Source organism: Arabidopsis thaliana, chromosome 5 (genome assembly GCF_000001735.4).
Source record: "Arabidopsis thaliana chromosome 5, partial sequence".
Lineage (NCBI taxonomy): Eukaryota > Viridiplantae > Streptophyta > Magnoliopsida > Brassicales > Brassicaceae > Arabidopsis > Arabidopsis thaliana.
Window position 1 is genome coordinate 8,757,095 of NC_003076.8, and position 13,100 is coordinate 8,770,194.

A 13,100-nucleotide genomic window follows, 5' to 3' on the forward strand; every position below is an offset into this window, starting at 1 on the left:
CGGTTCTATAAGAGTGCCAACCAATATTATTTTGGTTTGGTATATAATACAAGGTTCATGCTCTAAAATTGCAATACGTTGAGGGAATTACAAGATCTTGAAAATACACAAACAAAAAGTCATCAAAACAACTGAGATCTTACTATTTACCAAAGGTAATAATATCCTTGTTTCCGTTTCAGGGTATTTGTCGCAAAGTTGTGGTTTTTGCTTTCGTAGGAATGTTGCTCGGAGCTCTGTTAGAATGACAAATTAACCTGCAAGTTAAAAATGCTCAAAACCAATTTTTTTGTCCACCGAAGAGTTAACCTCGACCACATTTATTGTAAACATTAAGCTTAAGTGTTCCATTGGAGAAACTTGTCCTTGTGGTCCTTAAACACAAAGTCTATTATTTGGCTACCAAACTTCACTTTTGACTCTCATGCTTTAGCCTCCCCTATATAATTCAGTACTAATCTATGTATATGCACTTATGTTTATTATTCGAGTACAAACTCTGAAAATGTTGGCAGTGGAGATAAAAAAAGAAAAAAATGGAGATCTTTTGGCTAACACCACCAATACCATTTGAACGAACAATCAAAAGCTCAGAATAAATTACCACAAGTGAAAAGAAAAAAAAAAAAAGACTATCGTTCTTCAAAAAGTGTGCTTCTCCACTCTTCGCTTTTGCTCCAACAATCTCTCACTCTCTCTGCATAAACATCATCACATGTTTAAGTAAACACAAACCAAATGAAACACAAACCAAATGAATCATAAACCAAATGGATCTTCATATTTACCCTCTGACGTTTTGACTCTGGAGGTGATGGTGGTTCAGGTCTCCGAGTTGAATTCCCTCGCTCTGTACCTTCCTCCTCCTGCACCTCGAATTTATCCGCAACCGACACTCATTAACACATTTGTATATTCTCACCAGTTACCATTTATCAGATTTTACTAACCCCTAAGCACCGGATTTGATAAGGTTTACCACTTTTACTCCTACCCATCTGTATTATTCTATACACAACCAAAGCTCTACGATAATAAAATCTCTTTCACTATCTAATTACTCCAACACGAATTCACCACAAGTAAATGACAAGTTAGCATGTTGCATAAGGCTTCTAAGGAAATAACTAAATAAGTAACATGTTAAAAGGTGAAAACAATGGTACCTCTGCCTCTCTCGAAGAGGCTTGTCTACTATTGCTGCCTCTGCCTGTAGCAGCTTCACCTGAGCTTGAGGAGGCTACGTTTTGAGATATAAACGGCATGATCTGCTGAAGAACACTCGATATGAAATTCCCTTCATCTGTCGTAGTTGCTGGCTCTACTTGTGCATTTGCAACTGCTTCGTTTGTTTCTGTGGACGCTGTGGCAGAGGGATTTGCTGCACCCTGAGACTCCGTGCTCCCGGCTTGGTTTTCTCGACGAGATAAGGGCCTCAAAAACTGATGGATTCTGTTTCTCAATTCAGACAAACCCCGACCGCCAGGAGAAGCACTGCTATCACCTACATATTTCATAGAAGCAAAGATTTATGACATATCCTGCGTTTAGGTAACACATCATCTACCAGGTCTAAGAAGATTGAAGCCAAAACAACCAAGGGAAACATCAAATCAAACATAATATGAGACAACCCAGTAATAAAAGGTAACAGACGTGAAGTTTTCTCTTATCGACAATTCAACAAATAAATCAGTACAATAGTGTAGGGAAGTTATATTAGAACTAACCTTCTCTTCCTGGAGTACCGACGCTCTGTGGCTGCCTAGAAGATTCAGTAACAGGCTGATGTACACCATCCAATCCAGTAGAGCTACGTCCACCAAGAGATATCTGCTGATATCGAGCAACAACAGGTATAACTAAGGCCACAGGATTTCGAAGAGGTTCAGATGGACCTCTCGTTGAGGGGGCAGGATCAGTAGTGCTGCTGGGTGTAGAAGGGATTGTCTGCCCAGGGGTTTGTTGTGTAGTACTTTCCTCTCTCTGGTTGGTCCCACTGGCGGGCACCCAAGATCCTAATATAACACATCACCAAGATGAATCCAGATATAAGATTAAAAAAAGGAACTTAATATGAAGTTTTTCAATATATAGCAGGAAAGAACAGTTAATACTTCGAAATTACGGATATGAATAGCACCTGTACGTATTCTTACCTGTACGTATTCTTATCTCAATATTTCTTGGGGCAGAGGCAAGTGATTGTCCCGCAAAGGGGTTAGAATGTGCGGTTCCTGCTTGTAAGCTTCCAATACTCGTGCCCAGCCGAGAGGAGTGTGACTACAAAAGTTAAAGGTAACACAAAGGTAAGGTGAGCAGGACAAGTGGACACACTGGTAATGGTGAAAGAAAGTAACAAATAGATAGACCGGCAAGGGATTTCGCCCTGTAGGGGATATGAACACTGCAGGTCCAGCATCAACAACAGCATCATCCTGACATGTAACATAACAAGTGTCATATAGATGTATGGGTGTATCATATTCTGTGAACAAAATCATATGCAAACTAATGCATCAATAATAAAAATTGCAAGATTTAGATCCACAATATGTAGCAAAAGAATACGCACAGGTGTTTGTCCCAAACGAAGCATCATGGTGGCACGGCCAAGCTCCAGGAGTGAAATGCCTAAACTCTCCAAGAGGGATCCTGATTGAAGCATGTTTGACTGGCACAACCTTCGGGTTGGCGGATCGGTCACATTTACATGATCCACGAGCTGCCTCGAAAGATTCTGCAAAAGAGAGATACGAAACGGTTATTCTTTGTTTCCCTGGATTTGATTAACTAATGCCAGCTCAAGTCAGTCAGTTAAAAGATAGCAAAAACCCTGCATGTCACTAATGTTGAACTAGCCTTACTAACTTCAATATTCTAACATTGCAACATTCACGAAGAAGATACAGTTGTTCCCAGGGTACTAAAAGTCGGAAACAATAAGTCTACAGGGCTAGGAGGTTCTGTTAAGAGTTTATCTGAGTCCCATAAATTGATGTAATAATTTCCGCATTGGTCAAGACTGTCAAAATAAGCAAAGACACAAATGGCTTTCTCAAAAGGAATGTATGAGATAAAAGTAAAAGAGCATACAGATAAGCAATCTGCTACTTCACCGATCAACAATTGCCTTGTTGATTGCAGCACTTCTGCCAAATGAGATGGTCTTGGAATCCGACTCTCTCCAGTAGTAGAAGCAGAATCTTGCACATTGCCCACTGAATTTTCAGAATCTTGCAAGTTATTAGCATTGCTACCTGCAAAAATTACAGTCCCACAGTCAGACTCTCGAGACTTGTTTTTGGACACACAACCAAACATTTAAAAATTAGTCTAACCATTAGCAGCAAACTCTTGTCTGAGATGATTCAGATATTCAGATAAGGTTGTCAACGAATCTGGAATCGCCTGCAGTAGTAAAAAGTTAGCGTATGATGTACCTTATAAAAATTATGTAAAATGAGTAATCATGGAAACAAGGGAGCTCGTACTGCTGGTTGTGAAGATGCCAAGGGAGTAGACGTCTGGTCCACAGCATTTGGTGTGGCAGATCGCCCTCCGGAAGAATCTCTTGCAGTGCCAGGACCAGAACTCCGAGACAGCCTCTCATGAAGAGGACCCTGACAAATAAAGGGAACTCTCTTACATCCAAAAACGATTTATACAAATATGCAGCAAATTATATGACAATTACCATATCATCGATCCCTTCAATACCACCTTCTGGATTAGAGATCCCAAGTGAACCCAGAACAGCTGAAACTATCTACCAGACATAAAACAAAGCTCATGAAAAGGATCGCACATATTTTTGATTGTCAAAAAAAAGGAAAAGGATCACATCTAATCCAACACACAAAAATAAAAACAGATCAAACAGATAAAAGAGGGTATACCTGTCCAAGATCTGAATAGACTCCATCAGCTTGTTCAGCAATGTTGAAGGATCCTACTACAACTCGTGATCGTTGACTGCCCTGGCTGTCACCAGCACTCAAAGCAGGATCAGCCGCTATAAAAACAATATTTCCACTCAGCATGTTGAAATAGAGTCTCACAAAAAGCATTGGTAAATGCTAAACTATCATGATTATAGAAATTCAAAGATGTTCAGTAACAGTATTTGGGGCCACAAATTTGTACGGGAACTTGAAACTACCTGCATTACTAGTTGAACTCTCTGATACAGGTTGTCTGACTACCAAATGCAGAGTGTGGCCATCTTCAACATCTAAGATGGAACCATTAAGGAATTTTACCGGTAAAAGGAAAAGTCTACCATACGACACTGGAATTGTAAACAAGGAATTCAAAACCAAGGGCTACATCAGCAAACTAGGGTTCACAAATCACAACTGAAAAGGAAAACTCTAAGAAAGAACTGGGGCAATATGCTGGAAAGAACAAAAAGGATACGATAGGCTGATAGGAGTTGATCATCCTTCATAACTTTTCCACGACATATCAAGCGTTGTTGTTCCGTAACGACACCAGTAACGGAGGCAACTTGCTCCTTCAATGCGGGAACAGGGACCTGAGATAAAACAAGAAAACAGAAAGCAAATATAAGAAAGGCTATTTAGGACACAAATAAACAAGTGAGTATTGAAATAAGGCATTAGTTCCACAATTTTAGTCAAAGGATTGATTTTAGTAATTAGAAACTTCATTATGCAACACATGCATACGAAGAAAGACAGACCTTACAGGTACTAGTCTCAGTTCATGGAAACAGAAAATGAAACATCATAAGAAATCTAAACCACTATGGCTCGTTTTTCATACACATTTATCTACACGTAAGGTGTACGTTTGAGAATCCAACGTCTTTATCTTTATCTCAACCATAGCACCAGCGCATTGAGATGCCTCGACCATAATTTCATCTTTGCCATTGTCTCCCATCCTTTCAAATGCCTTCAAACACCTGGAACCAATAAAAGTATCAGCTTATATTTAGCTATATCAGCTGCATGCAAAAACAACCTTTGATCATCAAGCACTGAGACAAAACTCAACACTTTTTCGAGTCTATAGAAGAAATATTTCATACAAAACCCTAAAGAAGCAAACTTTCATGGACGGCACTAAGAAAATTTCACCACGCCAATAAAACTCGTTCAAATCATGTAGAAATCTTAAGACTACGACTTCAGGAGAAACAATGAAACCGCAATATAGCTTTTGCCTAAGACGAAATTCTTGACTAAATCTCTGAAAATTCGTAAAGATGGACACTTTATATCAAAATCAAGAGGAGAATCATGTCTTTAACTACTCCAACTCCACAAGAAACGGAAAAGAAAACAGGTAAAGATGTGATCATAATCAATAAACACGCTACGGAATCTCAACTTCGAAAACTCTTAATAAATAGCAAACCATATTCATCAAATTCAATCAAATCACCAGAAAAGTTCTAAGCTCTTCCGGTGACAGAAAAAAAACAGAAGAATCGATCTTAAACCCTAGAAAAACGAACAAAACGGTATAAAAGACGAAATTAGTAACGGAGATGAATCGAAACCTAGAAAATTGATCGGAGTCGAAATCAGCTGAGGAAGAGAGAAGGAGATTTGGGGAAGAATCTTTAACCCTAAGAGTCCTTTCGCGGCTCCGAGAGACGATTCCGCGGCGAAGGAGAGTGAGAGAAGCCTGGCAAAAAAAAAAAAAAACGATTTTTTCTGAATTTTGCCTTTCTTCAGCTTTAATATTATTATTATCACGTGAGTAATAATTTTAAAAGTAATTTCAAATTTGATGATTTTTAATTTTTAGGCAAGGAATTTTAATTTTGCTGAATTGTAAGAAATAAAATTTGGTTTTTTGCATAATAGGAGAGGTTTATAAAGTAAAAATATCTTTGACTTTGGCATATTTAGTAAAGAGGATATTAATTTATTCAGATTTGGTATATTTTGGTTTTTCATATAAATCAAATTTATGTCAATATTATTTTAGAAATAAAAATGAGGTGATTTTTTGAAGCGTTGTCGTGTTTGATGAAAGTTTTGTTTTCTAGAAGTAAATGGAGAATGAAGACATATTTTCTATGTTTTAAATTCTTTATTAATATTGTGTAATGTAATTTTTATACAATAAATGATCAGATTAAAAATAAATATGGTAATTTGTTTCTTATCTTTTAAATTAAAATAGTTGGGTTGAAGTTATAATAATAATAAATAGAGGCTCATAACAAAAATTAATAACTAAATATAATATATATTTAAAATATTCGTTATAGAATTAAAAGAAACAGAGAAATGGATTGGTGGGAAATCCAAGTTCAAAATTAAAAAAAAAAAAACATGAGTTGAAGATGCTCTTAAATATGTTCAATTTTCTTTCAAATTAGAATAACTCTATTTTGGAGTTGGGTTTTTCTCCAACCTTTAAAATGGAGAATTCTAAATGTTAATGTAAACTAAAAATAGAGATTTCTAAGTATAGAGGAAAATAAAATAAGAGAAAATCTTTATTTAGTAGTTGAAAATGAAGATGAGTGAAGAAAATCTTTTGAAAGTGAATATGAAGATGGTCAAAGTCTCATTGATCTTAATATGATATTGTATTATTGTTTAAAGTAACAATAGGCATTCAATTTAATCAGTTTAATTGGTTCAATTGTTTTGGTTTTTCGTTTTTTCGATTTTTTAAAATTCTGCCCAAATTAAACCGAATAAAATTTTGATTTGGTTTTGTTTTTGGAACTTGATTTTTAGGTTTGGTTATAAGATTTAAAATCAATTATAAAATAACAGACTTTTTATAATTTGGTTTGAATAATAGGCTAAAGTCAACAGTAAATCAATAAAATAATTGGGTAATTCCAATACAATCAAAGTCCAAGTTATATAACAAACTCAAACTCGTCAAATTTTAGGGTTTTCGCTAAAAATATCATAACACCGAATAAAAAGATTCAAAAAAAACAATGGTGAATAAAAAGATAAGAAAAGAACGAAGAAGGAGGATCTCAAGCTGAAGACAAGAGATTAGAAAATAAGGAAGGTGAAATGATGATTAGAAATCTAGGATTTTTTTTATATGGTTTTTTCTAAACTGAACAAAAAAATTGTTCAGTTTTGATGTGCTAAACCATATAACCGAGAACAAAAATCAATTTAGAATTTCACTGAGTGGTTTATAACTTTGAACCAAATTGAAACCAAAAACTAAAATTATTGGTTCGGTCGGTTTGGTTTAAACAGTCTATGATAATTGTTGAGGACTACTTTAAAAGCATTAAACTATATGTAGTTATGAGACGTTCAACACGAAATTAGAACAGTGTCCTAGCTCTAATGACTTACTTCATAATGACATGAAACACAAAATCAACTTACATTACTATTAGTTAATTCTGAAAAAACGTGTCTAACAGTTTATAATGTTTTATATTTAAAGGGGTTATTAGGATCCTTCACCATCCATTGAAGCACAAATCTTGGTGGTTTATTGTAATGTCTGGTAAAGTAAATCACATCTTTTTTGCAATCCATCCACATAGTTGGCCACATCAACGAAATGTAGCTACTCCATATACTTGAATATCATAATAATATTCTAGTTTATATTTAGGTATATATGAGAATAGACATTCCATTATCTCCTTTGGTAATTGATGAAATTATCGTTGAATTCCATGACAATTTCTTAGTTGTTGAACTCCCACATCACCGGTTGGGTTCTTGCAACGACAGTGAACTTCAAGAATTATACCAGGATGAAGCTGGTTTGAGTTTCTATATGATTACAAGTTTCGTTCGACCAAAAATACTTAGTAATGATAACCACAAAAGTAATTTTTGTTAGAATAAAGATGTTTTTGTGAAAAACATTTTCCTTTTTGGCGTTGGTCAAATAAGAAGAGTTGAGTGACCAATAGGATCAAATAGTTTTATTTATTCTTTTGACTAAAACACAGTAACATTAGCCATCCACATTAATTAAAATAAAAATAAAAATTCTAAACCCATGTCACGTCAACAAATATAAATGGGCTAAAAATTATTGATGGGCTAAATTAGCAACCGCCCAAAAGTAAATTCTTTTGCCAGCAGACGTTTTGCAATAAATAAAATTTATACGTTTTTACAAAGACGATTTAAAGTTTCATGTGTAGGAACTAGGAACTAATCTTTGTTGTCCTTTAACAAAAAAAAAAAAGAACTAATCTTTGTTGTCACTTGTCATGGGTGGCATGAAGCGTTAAGCACAGAACTTTTGATTTCTTAAATGGATGTGTAAATTTTGATTCAAGTGCTATCTTTACATGTCAACCACCTTTTGAAACAAAAAAAAAACTTTCATTGCCTTTGTTTTTTTGTTAAATAAAAGACCTTCATTGTTTGTATGAAAGTCTTTCACACTTTTCATGTACAAGCTTGACAGAAAACAATAAGCATCCGTTAATGGCATTGATATACTGTATCAAATATCTTTTAAAAATTCTAAACTAAGTTTATTAATTTTAAAAATTATCAATTGTCAAATATATATTCAGGCAAAACATAGTCCGGATTATCATCTAGTAAAACAAATTTTTTTGGCAGAACAGTTATTAAGATATCAAGCCATTGGTTTATAAAGAAATGGTGGTAATCCTATCCTACTATATTATTTGAGAAGTACATTTTAAATATAACCTTAATTTTTGTAAGTAATTACATATGTATGCCATTAGAAATAAAATTTTAAAGAGTAAATTAATTTATCTCTTTAAGGATTAAAAAGTCAAATACTAATTTAATTAATTAAATTTAATTAAAAAACAAAATACATTATTAATTTTCAAAAATAATAACCAATCAAAATCAACAAATAAGATTTGATATCTAAATTTTAATTAATTAAATTTAATTAAAAAAACAAAAAACATTATTAATTTCCAAAAAAATAACCTATTAAAATCAACAAATTAGATTTGATATCTAAATTATCATATTAATTTTTATTAATTATTATAGTTCACTTCTCATCTTTATATGATTCTATTTTTGCGAAAAAATAATATCATCATTATACAAAAATAATTAGAGTTTTTTCGCATATGCCATAATTTGAATTTTTAAAAACGAATATAAACTGTTCAATACATGAAAAAATATTATAACGGGTGAAGGATAGATTTAAGAAAACTTTCTACTGAGTAACGGGTCATAATTTGAAATATTTATATTCAATTTCATACATATTATATTGAAAATTTATAATCTTATATACTATAATAATTAATAACATATTAGATTTTTTTATGTGTATGATGTGATTCAATTTTTAATACAAGCTGAAAAATCTTAGAATTGACGGGTTTAGATCGATATTAATACAAGATGGTATACTACAGGTGAAACTCTTAAATTAACAATCAAACTACAAGTGTATAATCTTAAACACTAAACAACATAGATAATATCAACAAAACATATACAACTCACAGTTTACTATACATTTAAAATCAAATAAAATAATATCATATATTTTTAAATCATCTTTACAATAAAAGTTTTTAGTTTAACTAAAATATAAGCCTACATGCGGTATACTGCAGGTTAATATCTAGATTATAGGGCTTATTGGATCTAAAGACGGGTCATCAAAGATTTCTTAAACTGAAGCAAAATATACTGAATACTCAAATATCTATCTGTTAACAAATTATAAACAAATAAGTTCGTAAAACAATTTAATATTTTATATACAAAATCAATTAAATCTTAATCACATAAAAATTAGCACAAAAAAAAAGTATTCAACAATTAAAAATTTATCAAATCTCTGTGTTATATATGTTTTGATACTATATTCGAATAAAGTGTAATATACCTTTTCAATTTGTATTCTTTAACTAATTTAAGCTAACTAATATATTTGCTAATCTTATACCTATCAAAACCGACTATCGTTTCTTATCTCTATAGTATTTTTGCAAGACTTTTTTGGTGGATTTGGGTAAAAGTGCATTCGGGTCATATGGTACATTCCCCTATTAAATAAATATGGTGTACTCCTATTTATTAGCTAAAATGTTTAGATTATAATTCAGAGTCATATCATTAATAAAATTAATATTAATAAAATAAATGGCTTTTTGGCAAGACGGATTTGGAGTGACGGGTTTTTGAATCAACATTAATAAAAAAGTAAAATAGAATTAATCCACCGTTTCAATACGGGTTAAATCTTTAATTTATTATTTTTTAAGACCACTAATATTAAACATATCAAATCATCTTAATTTAGAAAAAATTATATAAAACCGAAAATATTATGTGGTATGTATAATGTTACTATATATAAAATTAAACTATAAAATATAAATGTATTAGAGAATAATACAATTTGCAAAACTTTTATATATAAAAATAATTCTTAAATTTTAAAAATTACTCTTTAAAAAAAAATCACGGGACGGGTAAAGAAATTATAGAACAGGTTTTATTTTGGAATTGGATTATATGATAGATGTATTTGAATCAATATTTATAAAATTTTAAAATATTATTAATATGCTGTTTTAATTGGGGTTACAACTTCAGTTTTTTAAAAATTGTCTTATGGATTCTTGGTATAGCGTTACTTAATAATAATTACAAAATGTAAAATATAAATATTTTATAAAAATAAAATTTACAAATTTTAATATATATTATTTTTAAAAAATAAATCGTCCCGCGATATACCGTGAGTTAAAATCTAGTATTCATTTTAAAAGAAGAAACAAAAGTATAGATTTAGGATACACGAAATCAAACTCACTATTTAAGAAAAAGTTAAGATTAGTTTTAAGATTAAAAATAAGAGTAACGTTGATATTATTGGAGGATAATACGAATTTCGATGAATAGTTAATGGAGAAAATGATAAGACTCCCGAGAGCGGAGGCTTTGGGTTTCACTAATCAAATAATTAGGCGTACCTAATTGGCTTTATCGCTTAGCTGGAGTCTACTGTCCACTCTCTACCATATTATTAATTATTGGGACTCTTATTTAATCATCAATCATAGTATAATCAAAACTATTTTATTCGAATAATGCTAGATTTTATAATACAATTTTCTGAATTGAACATACCGTTTTCTTAACCATAATTTGGAATGGTTGATCATGTGGCGTACAAACACTTCACAAGCAGGAATTTTTGAATTGTAAATGATGATAATAATGAGGATGGATATATAATCACATGACGCATGTTATATCTCTACTCCATTGTCGGAGTTAGATTGATAACTCCCTTAATAAAAAAAAATTGCTGCATAGAAGAAATATAGAGTACTTTTGATTGTTATTACTTCCGAAATTATATTAAATTTTTTATATATACCATAATTTATCTCTCACGGTTATATTTTTTGTAACTATTTTACTATTGTTTTATTAAACAAATTTGCCATTTTATGTCACTATTTAGATATGTGATGCAAGTGGATACATGTGTCTTAATGGATTTCATACGTGTCAAATTATTTAATAGTTAGGCCGTTGCTTAAAAGATTTGCTTGTCTCTTAACTTTACCCAACATGACACAACATTGTGCTGTGCTTTTTTACTACTAATCATTATTAATTAGCCTAATTTAGTATAGTTTAATTTAAGTTTTGTAGATTCGTCGGAATTAACCGTTACAATGGGTGCAATGAACCACATATTTAATAAATGCGTCCATTATAGTTTGATTTTCTAACACTTTTCTTAACGCCATGAAATTAGTGTGGACAAATTATTGGTCTTTTCGTTGTAGAAGGCTACGAGCCTAAGCAACGTGAACGTTATGGTTTTGATATGTGGCAATTTGGGATAGCAGCAAAATCTTATAGAAATTATTATCAATCGTAAAGAAAATATTATCTTAATTCTTTACTATTAAAAAGATATTTCTTTTGTTTGTCACACTATTAAAAAGATATTTCTTAGAGTGTTTACCTTTAACAAAGAAAAAAAAAGTATCTTTTTTTTGTAACCCTACTAGAAAGATATTTTGTTGTGATGCTTTTTCTGCGATCGCCCTAATCTAGTCAATACCAAAATTAATTACGCGAAGACAAATCTTATAATAATCTTATAATGAAAAAGTCGTAAAAGCACATGACTTGACTCAGAGGCCGTAGACTTGCTTCAAGACTAGTCCGTTGGGAACTATATAGCTCAACCTCTTCCTTCTTCTGGCCAAACAAGAGAACTATTTACAAGTCTGCGTGATTAATGCATCTATTAAAAATTCAAATATTGGTAGGTAATTATGTACTTACCACTAATTATTGAAGCTCCATGATTCATACATTTTAAAAGACGATTGAATTCTCACTGGACTAGGAACATGTTTTACATATTTACATATTGTTAGGGGTGTCAAAATGGGTCAAAATTCATGAGTCAACTCAACTCAACTCAACCCATGAACCCTAATGAGTTGAAAATTTTGACTCAAATGAGTTGATGGGTCAAATGAGTTGATGAGTCAATTGGTTTGATGAGTAAAATGAGTTGGGTTGTATTGGTTAATGGTTTCAATGGTTTACCCAATTAACCCATCAAATTTTGTAAAATTAAATAAAACCAACTAAAATCTCTAAACCAATGCCAATTTAAGTTTAACCAACACATCTAAACCAATTTAATAAAATTAATATTTTTCCAAATTTCTTAAATATACAAGCGATGAAATTGAGAAAAAGTAAACTCGTAATTTTTTCACCAAAAAACATAAATCCGTGATTTTCCCGCTAAAAACGTAAATCCATGATTTTCTCGCAAAAAACAAAAACCCGAGATTTTCCCGTCAAAAACGTAAACCCGAGATTTTCCCGCCAAAAACGAAAACCCGTAACTTTACCGCCAAAATGGTAAATCCCGTAATTTTCCCGCCAAAAATGTAAACTCGTAATTTTCCCGCCAAAAAACGAAAACCCGTAATTTTACCGCCAAAATGGTAAATCCCGTAATTTTCCCGCCAAAAATGTAAACTCGTAATTTTTCCGCCAAAAAACGAAAACCCGTGATTTTCCCGCCAAAAACGTAAACCCGTGATTTTCCCGCCAAAAACGTAAATCCGTGATTTTCCCCCCAAAAACGTAAATCCGTGATTT

The 13,100-nt window shown here is 32.0% G+C and overlaps 1 protein-coding gene across 1 annotated transcript; it reads right to left on the bottom strand.

The window, feature by feature from the left end:
• Window positions 1-339: 339 nt before the first annotated feature.
• On the bottom strand, window positions 340-5,911 carry AT5G25270 (Ubiquitin-like superfamily protein). Its single transcript, NM_001343915.1, has 16 exons — window positions 5,531-5,911; window positions 4,789-4,930; window positions 4,420-4,537; window positions 4,163-4,234; window positions 3,900-4,015; window positions 3,698-3,769; window positions 3,495-3,623; window positions 3,342-3,411; window positions 3,097-3,260; window positions 2,576-2,740; window positions 2,373-2,438; window positions 2,160-2,283; window positions 1,731-2,018; window positions 1,167-1,504; window positions 789-866; window positions 340-697 (listed from the first exon to the last, which is right to left on the bottom strand). Exons 2-16 carry the CDS (start codon window positions 4,906-4,908, stop codon window positions 689-691), a joined length of 1,929 nt encoding a protein of 642 aa, NP_001318644.1. The 5' UTR covers window positions 4,909-4,930; window positions 5,531-5,911; the 3' UTR covers window positions 340-688.
• Window positions 5,912-13,100: the final 7,189 nt, after the last annotated feature.